Source organism: Odocoileus virginianus, chromosome 12, assembly GCF_023699985.2.
Source record: "Odocoileus virginianus isolate 20LAN1187 ecotype Illinois chromosome 12, Ovbor_1.2, whole genome shotgun sequence".
Taxonomy (NCBI): domain Eukaryota; kingdom Metazoa; phylum Chordata; class Mammalia; order Artiodactyla; family Cervidae; genus Odocoileus; species Odocoileus virginianus.
Window position 1 is genome coordinate 44,554,554 of NC_069685.1, and position 19,122 is coordinate 44,573,675.

The 19,122-nt window shown below is 46.8% G+C and overlaps 2 protein-coding genes across 5 annotated transcripts in view; both read left to right on the forward strand.

Annotated features, from left to right (window-relative positions):
• Positions 1-19,122, forward strand: part of TMEM132D (transmembrane protein 132D) — an 852,888-nt gene that overhangs the window by 636,503 nt on the left and 197,263 nt on the right. The gene's annotated exons all lie outside the window — the stretch shown is intronic.
• On the forward strand, positions 14-5,667 carry LOC139037762 (lysine-specific demethylase 5C-like). Of its 2 annotated transcripts, XM_070475066.1 has the most exons (2): positions 14-4,562; positions 5,098-5,667. In XM_070475066.1, exons 1-2 carry the CDS (start codon positions 319-321, stop codon positions 5,195-5,197), a joined length of 4,344 nt encoding a protein of 1,447 aa, XP_070331167.1. In that variant the 5' UTR covers positions 14-318; the 3' UTR covers positions 5,198-5,667. The 2 variants fall into 2 exon arrangements, with proteins under 2 accessions (XP_070331167.1, XP_070331166.1); XM_070475065.1 differs by having other exon boundaries at positions 14-5,177.

Here is a 19,122-nt window from a genome sequence, read left to right on the forward strand (position 1 = left end):
ACGTCTTGACGGTGAGAAACCAAGATGGCGGCGGCGGCACTAACGGCCGCGGCGGTTGGGAGGTAACTGTGGGGGTGAAGGCTGCGGTAGTTGGGAGGCAGCGGCAGAGTTTGGAACGAACGGAGCGGGGCGAAGAGGCGATAGAGCAGCGTCAGCCTGAACCTCTCAGATCGCGGCAGCTACACGTCCCCTGGGCCCTCAGCGGGCGGCGGCCGCCCCGCTTAGGGCCTAGTCTCCGAGCAGTGCCTCGGCTTCGTACAGCGGCGTCCGCCATGAGTCCTTAAGGGCGGTCCGAGCCCCCCAGTCCGAGGGCGCACCATGGAGCCGGGGTCTGACGACTTCCTACCGCCGCCGGAGTGCCCGGTGTTCGAGCCTAGCTGGGCGGAGTTCCGAGACCCTCTTGGCTACATTGCGAGAATCAGGCCCATCGCCGAGAAGTCTGGCATTTGCAAGATCCGCCCACCCGCGGACTGGCAGCCACCCTTTGCTGTTGAAGTGGACAACTTCAGGTTTACTCCCCGAATCCAGAGGCTGAATGAACTAGAGGCCCAGACGAGAGTGAAACTGAACTACTTGGATCAGATTGCCAAATTCTGGGAAATCCAGGGCTCTTCCTTAAAGATTCCCAATGTAGAACGGCGGATCTTGGACCTCTCCAGCCTCAGCAAAATCGTGGTGGAGGAAGGTGGCTATGAAGCCATCTGCAAGGACCGTCGATGGGCTCGGGTGGCCCAGCGCCTCAACTACCCACCAGGCAAAAACATTGGCTCCCTGCTGCGCTCCCACTATGAACGCATCGTTTACCCCTATGAGATGTACCAGTCTGGAGCCAACCTGGTGCAGTGCAACACACGTCCATTTGATAATGAGGAGAAAGACAAGGAATATAAACCTCACAGTATCCCCCTTCGACAGTCTGTGCAGCCCTCCAAGTTCAACAGCTATGGTCGGCGAGCCAAGAGACTGCAGCCTGATCCGGAACCCACAGAGGAAGACATTGAAAAGAATCCTGAGCTAAAGAAGCTTCAGATCTATGGGGCAGGCCCCAAGATGATGGGCCTAGGCCTCATGGCCAAGGATAAGACTCTGCGGAAGAAAGCTAAGGAAGGGCCCGAGTGTCCCCCTACTGTAGTGGTGAAGGAGGAGTCAGGCGGGGACATGAAGGTGGAGTCAACCTCACCCAAGACCTTCCTGGAGAGCAAGGAGGAGCTGAGTCACAGCCCAGAGCCCTGCACCAAGATGACCATGAGGCTCAGGAGGAACCACAGCAATGCCCAGTTTATTGAGTCATATGTGTGCCGAATGTGTTCCCGAGGGGATGAAGATGACAAGCTCCTGCTGTGTGATGGCTGTGATGACAACTACCACATCTTCTGCTTGTTGCCTCCTTTGCCTGAGATTCCCAAGGGTGTCTGGCGGTGTCCAAAGTGTGTCATGGCGGAGTGTAAGCGCCCCCCTGAAGCCTTTGGCTTTGAGCAGGCTACCCGGGAATACACTCTGCAGAGCTTTGGCGAGATGGCTGACTCCTTTAAAGCCGATTACTTCAACATGCCTGTACACATGGTACCCACAGAACTTGTGGAGAAGGAATTCTGGCGGCTGGTGAATAGCATTGAGGAAGATGTAACTGTTGAGTATGGGGCTGACATCCATTCCAAAGAATTTGGTAGCGGGTTCCCCGTCAGTGACAGTAAGCGGCACCTAACCCCTGAGGAGGAGGAGTATGCTACGAGTGGTTGGAACCTGAATGTGATGCCAGTGTTGGAACAGTCTGTACTGTGCCACATCAATGCAGATATCTCTGGCATGAAGGTGCCCTGGCTCTATGTGGGCATGGTCTTCTCAGCCTTTTGTTGGCATATTGAGGATCACTGGAGTTACTCCATTAACTACCTCCACTGGGGTGAGCCGAAGACCTGGTATGGGGTACCCTCACTTGCAGCAGAACATTTGGAAGAGGTGATGAAGAAGCTGACACCTGAGCTCTTTGATAGCCAGCCTGACCTTCTGCACCAGCTTGTTACCCTCATGAATCCCAACACCCTCATGTCCCATGGTGTGCCGGTTGTCCGTACAAACCAGTGTGCAGGAGAATTTGTCATTACCTTCCCTCGTGCTTACCACAGTGGCTTTAACCAAGGCTACAACTTTGCTGAGGCTGTCAACTTTTGCACTGCTGACTGGCTGCCAGCTGGTCGCCAGTGCATTGAGCACTACCGCCGACTCCGAAGATATTGTGTCTTCTCCCATGAGGAGCTCATCTGCAAGATGGCTGCTTGTCCAGAGAAGCTGGACCTGAACCTAGCAGCAGCTGTGCATAAGGAGATGTTCATCATGGTGCAGGAGGAGCGGCGTCTACGAAAGGCCCTGCTGGAGAAGGGCATCACCGAAGCTGAGCGAGAAGCTTTTGAGCTGCTCCCGGATGATGAACGCCAGTGCATCAAGTGCAAGACCACGTGCTTTCTATCAGCCCTAGCCTGCTATGACTGCCCTGACGGCCTTGTCTGCCTTTCCCACATCAATGATCTCTGCAAGTGCTCCAGTAGCCGGCAGTACTTGAGGTATCGGTACACCTTGGATGAGCTCCCTGCCATGCTCCATAAGCTGAAGGTCCGGGCTGAGTCCTTTGACACGTGGGCCAACAAAGTGCGAGTGGCCCTGGAGGTGGAGGATGGGCGGAAGCGCAGCCTTGAAGAGCTGAGGGCACTAGAGTCAGAGGCCCGTGAGCGGAGGTTTCCTAACAGTGAGCTGCTGCAGCGACTAAAGAACTGTCTGAGTGAGGCAGAGGCTTGCGTGTCCCGGGCTCTGGGGCTGGTCAGCGGCCAGGAAGCTGGCCCCCACAGGATGGCTGGTCTGCAGATGACCCTTGCTGAGCTCCGGGCCTTTCTGGAGCAGATGAACAACTTGCCTTGTGCCATGCACCAGATTGGGGATGTCAAGGGTATTCTGGAACAGGTGGAAGCCTACCAAGCTGAGGCCTGTGAGGCTCTGGCCTCATTGCCGTCCAGTCCAGGGCTCCTGCAGTCCCTGCTGGAGAGAGGGCGGCAGCTTGGAGTGGAGGTACCTGAAGCCCAGCAGCTCCAGCGGCAGGTGGAACAGGCACAATGGCTGGATGAGGTTAAACGCACACTGGCCCCCTCAGCCCGAAGAGGCACCCTGGCTGTCATGCGGGGACTGTTGGTAGCAGGTGCCAGTGTGGCCCCTAGCCCTGTTGTGGACAAGGCCCAAGCCGAACTGCAGGAGCTACTGACCATTGCCGAACGCTGGGAGGAGAAGGCCCATCTCTGCCTGGAGGCCAGGCAGAAGCATCCACCAGCCACGCTTGAGGCCATAATTCATGAGGCAGAAAACATCCCTGTTCACCTGCCCAACATCCAGGCTCTCAAGGAGGCTCTTGCTAAGGCCCGGGCTTGGATTGCTGATGTGGACGAGATCCAAAATGGTGATCACTACCCCTGCCTGGATGACTTGGAGGGTCTGGTGGCTGTAGGCCGGGACCTACCTGTGGGGTTGGAGGAACTGAGACAGCTAGAGCTGCAGGTACTGACAGCGCACTCCTGGAGGGAGAAGGCCTCCAAGACCTTCCTCAAGAATTCTTGCTACACTCTGCTGGAGGTGCTTTGCCCGTGTGCAGATGCCGGCTCAGACAGCACCAAGCGCAGCCGTTGGATGGAGAAGGAGCTGGGGTTGTACAAATCTGACACAGAGCTGCTGGGGCTATCTGCGCAGGACCTCAGGGACCCAGGCTCTGTGATCGTGGCCTTCAAGGAGGGGGAACAGAAGGAGAAGGAGGGAATCCTGCAGCTACGTCGCACCAACTCCACCAAACCCAGCCCACTGGCATCATCGACCACAGCTTCCTCTGCAACCTCCATCTGTGTGTGTGGGCAGGTGCCAGCCGGGGTGGGAGCTCTGCAGTGTGACCTGTGTCAGGACTGGTTCCATGGGCGATGTGTGTCGGTACCCCGCCTCCTCAGTTCCCTAAGGCCCAGTCCCACCCCATCCCCACTGCTGGCCTGGTGGGAGTGGGACACCAAATTCTTGTGTCCGCTGTGCATGCGCTCACGGCGCCCACGCCTGGAGACCATCTTGGCACTGCTGGTAGCACTGCAGAGACTGCCTGTGCGGCTGCCTGAGGGTGAGGCCCTACAGTGCCTCACAGAGAGGGCCATCAGCTGGCAAGGCCGTGCAAGGCAGGCTCTGGCCTCTGAGGATGTGACTGCTCTGTTGGGACGGCTGGCTGAGCTTCGCCAGCGGCTGCAGGCTGAACCCAGGCCCGAGGAGCCCCCTACCTACCCTTCAGCCCCTGCCTCTGACCCTCTCAGAGAAGGCAGTGGCAAGGATATGCCTAAGGTGCAGGGGTTGCTAGAGAATGGAGACAGCATGACCAGTCCTGAGAAGGTAGCCCCGGGGGAGGGCTCAGACCTGGAGCTGCTGTCCTCGCTGTTGCCACAGTTGACTGGCCCTGTGTTGGAGCTGCCTGAGGCAACCCGGGCCCCCCTAGAGGAGCTCATGTTGGAGGGGGACTTGCTTGAGGTGACCCTGGATGAGAACCAGAGCATCTGGCAGCTGCTGCAGGCTGGGCAGCCTCCAGACGTGGAGCGGATCCGCACACTTCTGGAGCTGGAGAAGGCAGAGCGCCATGGGAGCCGAGCACGGGGCCGGGCACTGGAGAGGCGGCGGCGGCGGAAAGCAGATCGGGGTGGGGAGGGTGATGACCCAGCCCGAGAGGAGCTAGAGCCAAAGAGGGTACGGAGCTCAGGGCCAGAGGCCGAGGAGGCCCCGGAGGAGGAGGAGCTGGAGGAGGAGACTGGTGGTGAGGGCCCACCCCCACCCCTGCCCACCACTGACAGCCCCAGCGCCCAGGAGAATGGCTTGGAGCCTGCACTGGGGGCCAGTTCAGGCTCCTCGGGCCCTTTTCCCACTTTGACTCCCCTGTGCCCTGCTCACAGCAGCCGCCTCAGCAACAGCTGTGACAGTGGCTGAGCCTAGCACAGACCCCAACAGAGACCCCTTGGCCTCAAGGATCCTCTTTCTGACCATCAAGCCTGCTTCTTGGGAGGTGGGCGAGTAGGGGGGATGACCACCCCAGCCCACCCCTGAGTCCCTTGACTTTTACATTCTGACTCCAAGGTATTGTTCAGACCTCAGCCCCTGGGGGCTGGCCCCTGGAGTCCCCCTCCCTGGTAGCCTCTAACCAGCATTCCTAGACACCTGAGGCAGATAGACGGATGGGCAGGTGGCAGGGGGGTGGCTGGGACTGGGCCAGCACCATTCCAGAGAGACAGCCAGTGCATATGCAAGCTGGGGGAATCTCCTCTCCCTTCTCTCCCCAGTTGTGGCCCTGGCCAGGCCATGCTACACTAACCTCACCTCCCCCTCTCACTCTTCCTCCTCCTCCCCCCTTCTCCTGCCTCCGTCCCTCCCCTCACCTCCTTCTCCCTTCCCCTGACTTCCACCCAGGAGGAGGAAACTTCACATAGCTGTGCTCACAGTTTATTATTTTAAATAAATCTGGTTGGGGAGCTGAGGAGGGCTCCCTGAGATCTGAAGAAAGCTTTTGGTGCTTGTCCTCATTACCACCTTGACCTTCCCTCCATGTCCTGCCCTGTCTCCTTTCCTCCTCCTGGGTTCATGTTGTAATAAAAGAAGATTGTTGGTGTGTAATTAATTTGTTCAAAAGAAAAAAGGCAAAACAAGAAACTTGGTTCCAACTGAAGCCTATTTTAATTTTATTTTATTATTTTCCTCTTGTTAGAAATAAAACCCTTAGCAACATTTTTTTGAAAAAATAAAAATAAAAAAATAAAAATAAAAAATAACATCTTTTTAATCCTCAGTAATACCAACTGAACTCTCTGAGTGTTTCTACTTTCATTTTTCTATGTTCGTCTATATCAAGGACAAGTGGTGCAGGTTATAAGGAACCAGAAGTAAAGTTTATAAATCTGAGTCTGGAACTGAGATGCTCAAGAATAAGGTTGAAGTGTGCTTGCTGGTCCTTTTCCTCTGGTAATTAACCCTGCCTTTCTCTAGCTAAAGAATCTCTTTAAAGGATGGATCACCCTCATTCACTCTCATGGGTGTGATTGGACTGGCAATAAGAGGCGTATGTGGGTAGCTCCCTCTTTTTATGAGGAGCTTTGTCTGCCCAGGCATCATCATTTGCTTTGCTCAGGCAGGCTAGGGGGGAAGATGATGATGAATTTCTTTTGTTGTGTGCTCTGCTGACCACATTAGGGCTATGTTTGGGAAGTGGGAGAGGAAGCATCGTTTCTCCTGTCACTGATCAGAATGAGTTTGTTTTGCTGACTCATACAAAAAGTGTGAATAGCACCAGTAGAAATAAGTTTGTCCTTTACTAATGTTCTCCCATGTCTCTCTATAAAATCTCTTTATAAAATTTGATTGAAGTATAGTTGATTCGGGGGCTCCCAAGGTGATGGAGTGGTAAAGAATCTACCTACTAATGCAGGAGATGCAGGAGACACAGGTTTGATCCTTGGGTTGGGAGGATCCCCTGGAGGAGGAAATGGCCAACCTAGTAATTTTGCCTGGGAAAGCTCATGGACAGAGGAGCTTGGCTGGCTACAGTCCATGGGATTGCAAAGAGTCAGACATGACTGAGCGACTGAGCATGCACATAGCTGATTTACGATGTTGTGGCTCAATTAGACATATTTACATTCCTTTTTTTGAAGTGTAACTGCTTTACAATGTTGTATGAGTTTCTGCTGTACAACAAAGTGAATCAGCTATATGTATACATATATCTCCTCCCTCTTGGACCTCTCCCCCCCCCCCCCACCATCTCACCCTGCTGGGTTCCCAGTGGGCACCGAGATGAGCTCCCTGTGATATACATCCTCAACAGCTATCTATTTTATGCATGGTTGTGTATATAAGTCAGTCCTAATTATAAACCCCATACTGTGTGACAGGCATGCTCTAATCATCTCAGCTGCATTTCTTCCTCCCCACCACAGGCTGTGCCGTGGAATCATATTAGTTTCTTCCTCCATCTCCCCTAACCTTCTGATTTTCTCACCTGGGCTTCTCCAAACCCATTCAGTCTGTCTTTCTGATTCCCTGCAGCAAACTCTTCCACCTTCTGCCTCGGATGTGATGCTTACTTTGACCTTCCCCAGCCTCCCAGCCACTTCTCAGGCCACGAATCATTGCTCTACCATAACCTCATAGCCATTCCTGAGTCTTTCTCCCAAAGATCTTCTTGCCCCTCCAACTCCCACTTCCCAGTGATACAAGACCCCAGAGGGAGTCTGAGAGCCACTGGAAGGGATTCTGCAGCCCATGGGCTATCTTAATCGTTTGCATGCTTAGTTGTGTCTGACTTTTTGTGACCCTATGGACTGTAGCCCACCAGACTCCTCTGCCCATGGGATTCCTCAGGCAAGAATACTGGAGTAGGTTGCCATTTCCTCCTCCAGAGGATCTTCCTGATCCAGGGATCAAATCTGCATCCCTTTCTTCTCCTGAAGCGGCAGGCAGATTCTTTCACCACTGAGCCACCTGGGAAGACCAGACTCTCTTTAATAGTCAAGTCAAAATCAACCCTGCAAAGATCTTGAGTTCCAACTTTGTAGCCTACGCCCCCAAGTTTTACTGAGCATCTTCTTCTATTGCCTACCTGCTGGTATAAAAGTAAGGAATATGTTTCTTAAAAATAGGCCCCTCCAGGTAGGGGAGGCGGGGAGAGATGGCAGACTGGGTTCAGTAGCTCAGATTAAGACAAAAAGTCTGGAAGAAAAAAATGAAAATAAGAGAATTGTAATTATTCCAGATCATTGTGAGGAGAGCCAAATGGAAAGAGTACAGACAAGATGTAGTCTCTGTTGAGAAAGCCTCCTGGTTACTAAGGAATAAGTTGGGAGGTTGGGGTTGTTATATACACACTACTATATATAAAATAGATGACTAACATAAGGACCAACTGTATAGCACAGGGAACTCTGCTCAAAACTCTGCAGTGACCGATATCAGGAAAGAATCTAAAAAAAAGTGGATATACGTATATGTATAACTGAGTCAGTTTGCTATACACCTGAAACTAACACAACATTGTAAATCAACTCTGCTCCAATAAAAGTTTTTTAAAAAATGAAAGAAAGCCTCATAAAATGCAATTGGGCTGTAATTAATTTAAGAACTATCTTTGGAAATGAACACCAGGAAGATGAAACTTCGTTATTTTACTTAATTCTGCAACACTGGACATATCGTTTAGCATGCTTTAAACTTGAGACACAAAATATTAGATTAGAAATCATATACGGATGTCTCTCCAGCCATTGGCTCATAGGGATTGTGTACTTAACTTGGAGGGCGTTATCCTAGATGTCTGCACCTGGAATTTGGTCTGGTTTCTCTCTTTAGCTCGATGATTTTTCAAGAATTTTACTTCTAGGCTATTCTTTTTGGCTGCACTGGGTCTCTGTTGCTGAGCTCGAGTTACTCTGTGGCTGTGGTGTGCAGGCTTCTCATTGTGGTGGCTTCTCTTGTTGTGGAGCATGGACTTCAGGGCGCGCAGGCTTGATAGTTGTGGAGTATGGGCTCAATTACCCCAAGGCATGTGGAATCTTCTCAGACCAGGGATCAAACCCATGTCCTCTGCATTGGCAGGTGGATTCTTACCCACTGGACCAGCAGGGAAGTCCCATCCCAATGATTCTTCAGCATTCAAGTCTGAAAGATCACTGTGTTGATTGGACATATGAAACCACGTACACTATACTTTTTGGACAATTAAGGAAAATTTTTAAAGTAATGAACTTTATGCCGTTTCTGTCTTGCTCTGACTCCGAGGCTTAATCCTCTAGGGAAATGCAACTTCATTACACAATAAATGCAGAGTCTGGCCCTACCAGACTAATGATGTCTGCTATGAAAATACATATTTGCCATAGGTTGACACATCACTTGGTTGAGGTCAACAACTTAATGGCCTCCTTTTATTGTGAATTTTAATTGTAAGAATGATCGCTGAGTATATTATTACCTTTAAATTATTGCATAGAAGTTTCCCATCTTATAGTCTCCTATCCCTCCCCCCAATCAGGAATGACCACTGTTTTAACTGTGTGTTCTTTTCAACCTTGTTCTAGGCTTTTATATGCCCAATCATACACTTGTAGAATATACACATATATTAGTCCACATCTCATACACATACACATTCATGAACATGTGGAATCTATAGTGAACGTTGGAGATTTTATTTCCACATCAAAGCTGTCATTCTGAAGTTATTGCCTTCCAACTTCCTGTTTTCTTCACCAGTAACATTTCTAGTGACCTGCCCATGTCTCTGCCCATAGAACCAGTTATTCTCATTAGCTGTCACATAGTTACGTTAACCAAAATAATGTAGGTCATAGTACAGTAACCAATGTTCCTGGAAATTTCAGGGTCTTAGCACAACAAAAATGTATTTCTCACTCATGTAGAGTTACCATTAGGTTGGCAAGGAGCTTTTTAATCCACTGACTCGGGAATCCAGGCTTTTTCCATTTCATGATGCTCCCACCTCAATGCATCGTTTCCAAGAATAACATGGAAAGGAAAGAGAGGGGTGGAGGAAACACATGGGCCTTACTTGTTCCATTTTCATTTTGAAATAAATTTAGGCTTAAAAATATGTTGCAAAAATAATAAAAAGAATTCCCATAGGCCCTTTACTGATATTCCCTAAATGTCAACATGTTACATAACCACAGTGCAATTAATCAAAACCAGGAACTAAACACTGATATGGGAATGTGAATCGATACAGACCTATTTGGATTCCACCATTGTCCCATTAATGTCCTTTTCTGGCATGAGTCACACACTCTTACTCTGGGATAATTCCTTATACTGTCTTAGTTCTTCATGATGCATGACCTTGCCATTTTTAATGAGTTGTTGTTGTTGTTGTTCAGTCGCTAATTTGTGTCTGACTCTTTATGACCCCATGGACTGCAGCATGCCAGACACCTCTGTCCTCCACTATCTCCCAAAGTGTGCTCAAATTCACATCCATTGAGTCGGTGCTGCTGTCTAATCATGTCATCCTCTGCCACCCCCTTCTCCTTTTGCCTTCAATGAGAACTGGTCAATTATCTTGTAGGATGTGCCTCAGTTTGGGTTTGGCTAATATTTCCTTGTGATTACATTCAGGATGTCCTTTTTTGGCATGAATACCATGGAAATTATGCTGTGCCCTTCTTGGTGAGTTGTATTGGCAGGTGGATGGTGTCATATCCTGTTACAGGGGAGGCTAGATTGGAGCATTTGGTTAAGGTAGCATCTTCCAGACTTAGACACTGTGACCTTTCTGTTTTCCTCTGTGTATTAAATAACTGTAGAGATACTTGGAGACTTATGTAAATATCCTGTTAATTGTCATACTTTGCCTACAAATTGTGGCATCCCTTGATTCAACTCTGAAACAGTCATTGCTATAGTGTTTACCTCTGCTGATTTTCTACTTCCATCCTTCCTTCTATGTTTATTAATTGCAGTTCATTTATGTATTCCACTATGTGTTTATATCAGCTATGGACCCATGGATATTTGTTTTATTCTGTGGAATACAATCCATCCTTCTCATGATTTAGTTTCTTGCTCAAATTATCCCAGATTTATCCATTTAAAACTCCTTCAGTTGGTCCTTGTGCCCTTTCAGGATGCCATTATCCTTTTTCTTTTTTTTTGAGCACTTTTTAAATTGCCTGCCACCATGAGAGGTCCTGGGATTCCCTTGTGACTCAGATGGTAAAGAATCTGCCTGCAATGCTGGAGGCCCAGGTTTGATTCCTAGGTTGGGGAGATCCCCTGCAGAAGGGAATGGCAGCCCAGGAGAATTCCATGGACAGAGAAGCCTGGCAGGCTACAGTGCATGGGGTTGCAAGGAGTCAGACATGACTGAGCTACTAACACTTTCACTTTCAGAAGAGGTCCCAGGCTCATCTTGTACTTGTCATGTTGCACACTGGCATCTGCCATTTCTCCAAGGATCCCGGGTTCCTTTTATTGAAGACGTTATTTTGGCTCTAAGATCTGGGTTCTAGGGGCATGCGCAGTCTTGGAACAGACACAGTACTTCATCCCTTGCCCTCATTCCCAGCTGCTGGCTCTTGGTCACACACTCTCAACCTAAGATCAGGGAGACCGAGAAATCCTATGTCTTCAATACCCAGAGAAGGATGCAGTGTGATGAGCACGTGGCACTGCTGCCTTTACAGCGGCGCTGAGTATGCTGAGCCCTCTTTATTTACCCAGGTCCTAGGATTCCAACTTTTCACTCTTAAAAATAACCCTGCAATGTAATCCTTCAAGCCTGTCTCCTTGGTCCCATTCCCAGTAGATTATCCATGTTCCTTGTCACTAAAAAATATCTCAGCTGATCTATAAGGAGATCAGGACAGCTTCAAATCTGGCCATGGTGATGTTTTCTGAATTTTATTCACCACCAAAAGTGAAACACCATGGCCCACATGTATTTTGGGCTCTGCGCTCTTTTGGGGTTTGTCATCAGCTGTTTTCCCTGTAAAACAATCTAAAGTGGATTGTGGCAAGCTGGCATGTCTGAAACTCAGGTTCTAGTTGTTTTATTTTTAGTTCGACTTTCTTCCTAATGAGCCCCAAACTCTAGAAACCTTCTCTCCATAATTGGACTCAGGGGTTGGTGGCCACAGCCTTCTATAAATTGTTCATTTAAAATAAAACTCTCTTGTTAACAATAAGAAAATAAGAGGCCTTCATAACATGGTTTTTTTTTTAAAGCTTCTGATCTGAATAAATAGAAACATGAAACTGTGAGATGTGGTTAGTAAAGTTACACTTTTTCTACAACACACTAAAGAAAAATCTATATTAGAGGAGAAGATTTTGAGGGACAAACTGGAGAAGCAGAAGGGAGAATATTGCTGGTGTAGGAAGGGAAGACTGAGGTAGACTGAATTATAATGATGGAAGGAGGAAAAAAGGTACTTTTCACACCTGTATTCTAGGCACTCGTTTTAAATATCATTGGCTACGCCACATCAAAATAGAAACTTATCTGAGAAAATAAAAGTGAAAGTAAAATTTCAGGCATTTCACTTTTACGATGACATAGCTTTCTCTGGTTATATCATATCATGTATTGTGACCTGGGGATGGTTTCCCAGTTCTTGGAATCAGAATGGTGCCTTTCATTTGGTTTACTGTTGATCTGTTCCTGAATCATGGTCCCAGTCTGAGATTGGTTTCGGTCTCTACCGTGCAGAAGACCATGTCACCGTGTAAGGACATTGTTTTAGACATGAAGGTAATATAATTGCCTTTAAATATAATTTATTGAGGTGGAGTCACATAATGTAAAAGTAACCATTTAAGTGGATCTTTCAGTTGCAGTCACAATGCTGTGAGGGGGGGTCTGTAGATTCACATTATATTGTGGCTGTAGTATAATGCCAGGCTGGCAACAGTCAACCACAGTCATATGGACACTGAAATTGAACCATCTAGTCTGCAAACTACATTCCACCATGTCCTAGCCTTGACCTTAAGCATATCTCTTACTCCTCTGTCCCTCCATTTATTCTTCTATCAAGTTGTGTACGGGTATGCGTGCACGCTCAGCTGCATCTGACTCTTTGTGACTGTCTGGCCTGTAGTGTGCCAGGCTCCTCTGTCCATGGGATCATCCAGTCAGGAATCCCGGAGTGGCTAGGACAACAATGTCATGCATCTTGTGAGGGGTTTTTATTATGATTAAGTGACTGAATCCCATGAAACACTCATGAGAGGTTCTGGCACATAGGAAATAGAGATTATCATTTTTGGAGTACTTATCACTATCTAAAATTATATTGGTATTTATTTATGGATTGGCTTTCTTCTCCTCTAGACTGTAATATCTATAAGAATGAGTCCTTTTCTGTTGCCATAGCTGCTAAATGCCCCAAACCAAAGAATGTCTGATTTATAGTAGACGCTTGATAAATAGTTATTTGATTCATGAATGCCTGAATGAATGGATGAAAGAATGACAGATCTGTGACTGTCAGCTCTTTCCTGACAAGTCCTGTCTGTGACTCAGTGTTAATAGAGCTTCTGAGCAGACCTGAGAATCAGGGATTTTTTTTCTCTTCTTGTGCCCAGGAAACTTACCCATTTAGATACAGGTGCCCAGAAATGCTAATATTATACCCACAAGACTGACCCAGGTGCCTTTATCTGGCGACACAAGTGACAAAAGCATCCCCAGCCCCATGATCCATAGTTTAGGTACTTTTGCTTTCATAGCTTGTGCTTTGGGACTGTAGCATCCACAGATGATCAGGATCTGAAATGTTTTTGAAGCCTACTAGAGGCCACCATCATGGGACTTCCCTGATGGCTCAGATGATAAAAAAAAATCTGCCTGCGATGCAGGAGACCCAGGTTCAACCCCTGGATCAGGAAGATCCCCTGGAGAAGGGAATGGCTTCCAGTATTCTTGCCTGGAGAGTTCCATGGACAGAGGAGCCTGGTGGGCTATAGTCCATAAGGCTCGGAAAGAGTCAGACATGACTGAGTGACCAACACTTTGACTTTTCACTTCTTTTTCAGGTGTGACCATCATCTCAGCACCTTACCCATGCAAGAAGTGTAAATGTATCTGTTATTCTATAATTCTCCACTTGATTTTCATTTCTCCTGCATTCCTCCTATATCTCAGGTGACCCAAAGTTTCAACTGTCTCTTTCTCCAGGATCCAACAGAAATTCCAGGGACTTCCTTATTTGCCACGTCATGCCTTGGGTTCCAGGGGAGGTCCTCGAACCTCTGTATCAGTCCTTCTTTCCTCGTGGGGTTGTGAATCAACTTAGATGTTACTGGTCTTCGTCTGGACCACTGCTGTCTATAGAGATGCCAGGGTTCTGAGCCATGCCCATGTACCTTCTACTCCCTTACCACCGGGAGATGTAGCATGCTCCCAAGCTATCTCAGACCTTAATTACACTCTGATTATTTCTTTGTAATTTTTATTTTAGAATATAGTTTAACAATGTTGTGTTACTTTCAGATGTACAGCAAAGTGATTCAGTTATACATGTATCTATTCTTTTTCTTTCTTTTTAAAAAACATTTGCTCATTTATTTGGCTGCATCAGGTCTTGGTTGCAGTCCATGGTATCTTTTGTGGCAGCACATGGACTCTCTAGTTACGGCTCAGTAGTTGTAATGGTCAGGTTTGGTTTCCTCACAGCATGTAGGTTCTTAGTTCCCCAACTCAACAGGGATCCAGCTCACATCCTCTGCATTAGAAGGTGGACTGTCAACCACTGGACCTCCGGGGAAGTCCCCTTTCTTATTCAAATTCTTTTCCCATTTAGATTACTTGCAGAATATTGGGCAGAGTACCCTGCGTCATACAGTAGGTCCTTGTTGGTTATCTCTTTTAAATATAGCAGTGTGTGTCAATCCCAAACTCTAAATTTATTCCTTCCCCCACCTTTTCCTTTTGGTAACCATAAGCTTGTTTCTTAAGGCTGTAAGTCTGTTCATGCAGATTTTGTTTAATACTTCAGCTGCTGTCTTCAGAAGGTAACCATGTCAGTTCCCAGTATATGCTGTGGGCAAAACTAGGCTGATGGCTCTGTTCCCTCTGCTCTCGTATTCCCAGCTTTACCTGAATATAGTAATATACTAGTCTCTCACTCATGTCTGACTCTTTGCGACTCTGTGGACTAGCCCATCAGGCTCCTCTGTTCATGGGATTCTCCAGGCAAGAATCCTGGAGTGGGTAGCCATTTGGTTCTCCAAGGGATCTTCATAAGCCAAGGATTGAACTTGAGTTTCTTGCGCTGCAGGCGGATTCTTTACCATCTGAGCCCACTTTACCTGAAGGTGTTATTGTTCCTTCTGCAATTCAGCCCAGCATGGAGTCAGGTTGCAGGAACCCTCAACTTTCTGTTCACCTTATTTCTGAGTTACGGATATCACAGCTATGACTCTGTTTTAGATTGGGTTTTCTAGAAGTGGGATGAAGTTTCTCATCTAAGTGATTTAATTGAGGAGGTAGTCTCAGGGGAGACCTATAAGGAAAGCAGGAGGGGAACAGGTAGCAGGGTAAGAAGCCAAGCAGAGATTCTTGGAAGCCGATCGTCAGTCTGACCCCATGGGAAGCTCTAGGTTAGGGGTCCCCAACTTCCAGATGGCAGACCAGTACCTCCTGTCAGAGCATTGGCAGCATTAGATTAGAAATAAAGTGCACAATAAACGTATGTGCTTGAATCATCCCCAAACCTCCCCATTCCAGTCCGTGGAAAAACTGTGTTCCACAAAACCAGTTCCTGGTGCCGAAAAGGTTGGGGACTAGTGAATGCATCACTGAATGGCGGCCCCAGGGGGCAAGGAAGACAGTCTTTTGTCTTCCCCATCAGTCTGGCATGGGCCATGGTTTGGAGTGGTTTTCAGGAAGAGCAGAATCTTGCAGATAATACCAGGGGAGGCAGCTCCCATTGTCCAAAGATAGTTCTCAGGATTCTTGAACTATAAGCTATTAGCATCAACCCCAGCAGCAGATTCAGACTTGGGATGGGGACGTTAATAATGGTCCTGTTTATTTAGACAAGGAAGATAGAAGATAACTGGATACATCTGAGCACTGTGCTCTACCACTGAGGCATCAAGAAGATTCTTTCCATTGTCAGAAGAACAGGGGGGTGGGATAATTAGGGAGTTTGGGACGGACATGTACACACTGCTATATTTTAAATGGATAACCCACCAGAACCTACTACGTAGCACAGGGAACTCTGTTCAATGTTATGGGGCAGCCTGGATGGGAGGGGGAATTTGGAGAAGAATGGATACATTTTTTAATATGACTCAGTCCCTTTGCTGTCCACCTGAAACTATCACAACCTTGTTAATTGGCAATACTCCAAAATAGAAACAGGGAAATAAAAGAAATTTCTTTCCATACTCAGTGAGTTAACAAAATCTAGTTTAGCCACATGATTTCAAATTTTGTAAAACAAATGCCTCGCCATCCACAAATTCAGGCTTAAGCCAGTGGGAAGTCTGTATGTAACCATCAGCAGCTTTGGCATGAACCCACCTAAGCCAGCTCCTGAAGTTCTATAGCGAAGTAGGGAGTTGGTAGAAGACATGGTGGCTCAGCTGGTCAAGAATCTGCCTGCAATGCAGGAGACCTGGGAAGATTCCCTGGAGAAAGGAACAGCTACCCGCCCCAGTATTCTGGGCTGGAGAATTCCACGGACTGTACAGTCCATGGGGTCGCAGAGAGTCGGACAGGACTAAGTGGCTTTCACTTTCACTTTCTGGTAAAAGACCTAAGGAAAACCCAGTGGGACGTCTGGGTCATATGGTAGTTCTATTTTTAGGTTTTGTTTTTTTCCATTGCTCTTGTTTTGTCATACTGTATCATGCTGAAGTGGAAGACACAGAGGTGAGGGAGAAAATTACCAGGCAGAAATGATATATACCTACTAGAAAGCTGTATGTGTACACACATGTTGTATTTATTTAAATGTTCACAGCATTTACTGCTTAAACTTTTCTCTCTCTTTTTAAACTTCACTGGCATGCATACAGTAATTGAGCTTTACAGAAAAAGCTTAAAACTACAATACTTACAGTAGGATCTCCAAATTTCTAACTATTTGCTTCTTATTCTACCCATTAGAGCTATGGCATATTTTCTGAAATTTTGTCTCTCTGTATTGTATTTTCTAAAATGTTGGACAACAATGAACAATTAAAAGTGAACCTCTTGCTTATAAAAAAAAACCTAAAGAGATGTCTGTCTGTTATAAAAATCAATCCTTTTATATTCTTTTTCTGGAGAAAAACAAACACTGTATGAGGTATAGACTGTAAATGCAATTATATTGGTTTCAATTGTATCTGCAATAACATACTAGCTTTGTGTGTTTCCAGGGTCACTGTGGGTCATGGAAATGATTGCCATCACAGCACCTCTCTCTTTAAAAATGTTTTAAAGAGCTATTTATTTATTTTTGGCTGTGTTGGGTCTTCACTGCTCCGCGGGGGCGGCTCTCCAGTTGTGGGATGTGGTCTTGCCATCACGGTGGCTTCTCTCATTGTGCAGCACAAACTCTAAGTGTGAGGGCTTTTGCACCGGCTGCTCCCAGACTCTAGAGCTCAGGCTCACTAGTTGTGGTACAAGGGCTTAGTTGCCATGTAGCATGTGGAATCTTCCCGGACCAGAGTTGGAGCCTGTATCCCCCGCATCAGCAGCTGGATTCTTCCCCACTGAACCACCAGGCAAGTCTGCAGTACCTGTCTTGAATGCTTTTTATGAAGCAGTTTCTTAGAAATCAGAGGGAAGATGAGAGTGTTCAAAGAACTCGACAAGATGGCACTCATAGTTTGTATCTTGAATGTACTGTGTGTATTTCACTCTTTCTTCTCTCTATACAGCCACATTGTTAGCCTTAATTAGAACATTAAATACTATAGTTTCCCTTTACGAAGCCAGCAGGGTTTTCTTTGCTGTAAAATGAGTCATTCAATTCCCCTTCTGCTAATGGGTAGAGGATAATTAACATTGTCTTGAGGCTAATTTTCATTTACGCTGCCATTCCTCATAAGCTGCACATTATTCTCTGGAAAAGTCAATGTGTCACTTTTATTAGCCCAGTTTGCACTTTAACACCAAGGAAATTAATTCAGGCTACATTAACGTACTCGACTTCAGATACAATGGAATTATCTGACTGTGTCCTTTATGAAGTGCCATCATTTAGCAGTGAATTGACGCAGCTCCGTAAAAAAAAAAAAAAATGAGATCATCATTGGATGCTTGTACTGTTATTGATTTTCCTAGTCATGTGACAGAGCCATGAGGAAGGGTGGACTGAACATTTGTTTTTTCATGATTTCTCAGTTTTCACTCATGAGACCAGGAGTTCCACTTTTTAAGAGATGGAGGGATTCCCAGTGACTTAGCACCCTTAAAGGATTGGCTGTAATTCATTATTTAAACTCTTGGTAAAAGGTTTTCTAGGTTTGGGCTTTTCTACCAAAAAATATTCAAGGTAAAAAAAAATCAAATATTAAAGACTGCAGCCATTAGAGAGTTTTCACACCTTTTTTTTTTTTTCAAACAGTGCAAAACGTGGTTAGGATTTCTATTCCAGGTTTGCAGTTTTAAGATGATGTTTCACAAATTGCCAGAGCTCTCTGGTAATTCTCTCCTAAATGAGTACAAAGTTCTCATTCCTAAAAATTTCTTTAGGAAGCAGAGGAAGTAGAAAAAACATCTGCCACTTTGCCACAACATTAATTATTTTACCAAGATCCACTAGAGTTATACTTCCTTAATATGCTCTTGGTTTACCGAGTTTTAGGTAGTGACCATTATTAGCAAGAGAAAATCCTATTTCCTTAAGTGTCTTAATTAGATACTAATTAGATGGTAGGGCTTGCATGCATGCGTGGTAAGTCGCTTCAGTCTTGTCCAACTGTGCGAACCTATGGACTGCAGCCCACCACGCTCCTCTGTCCATGGGATTCTCCAGGCAAGAACACTGGAATGGGTTGCCATGCCCTCCTCCAGGGGCATCTTCCCAGCCTCAGGATCAAATCCGTGTTTTCTGTGTCTACCTGCACTGGTGGTTTCTTTACCATTACCACCACCTCACATGCGTGCTTAGTCACTCAGTCATTTCTGACTCTTGCGACCCCATAGACTAGCCTGCCAGGCTCCTCTGTCCATGGGATTCTCCAGGCAAGAACACTGGAGTGGGTTGCCATTCCCTTCTCCAGGGGATCTCTGCAACCCAGAAATCGAACCCAGGTCTCCTGCATTGCAGGCAGGTTCTTTACTGACTGAGCTATGAGGGAAGATCCAGCACCACCTTAGAAGCCCCCAAATAGATAGTATTCACTGCTCCCTTTGAATCAAAAATTGCAAATTGGTGTCCTCTCAGTCAGATATGTGGTGCTTGGGCTACACAGGACCATTTTTTGACCTTACTTTTTTGGACTATTTTAGGTTCAGAGCAAACTTGATGGGGAAATTTCCCATTCACCCCCAGCTCCCGCGTAAGCACACCTCCATTGTCAACATTCCCCGCCAAAGTGGACATTTGTGAGAACTGA

Coding starts and splice junctions, on each gene's coding strand:
- LOC139037762 (XM_070475065.1), top strand. CDS start 319: ATGGAGCCGGGGTCTGACGACTTCCTACCGCCGCCGGAGTGCCCGGTG.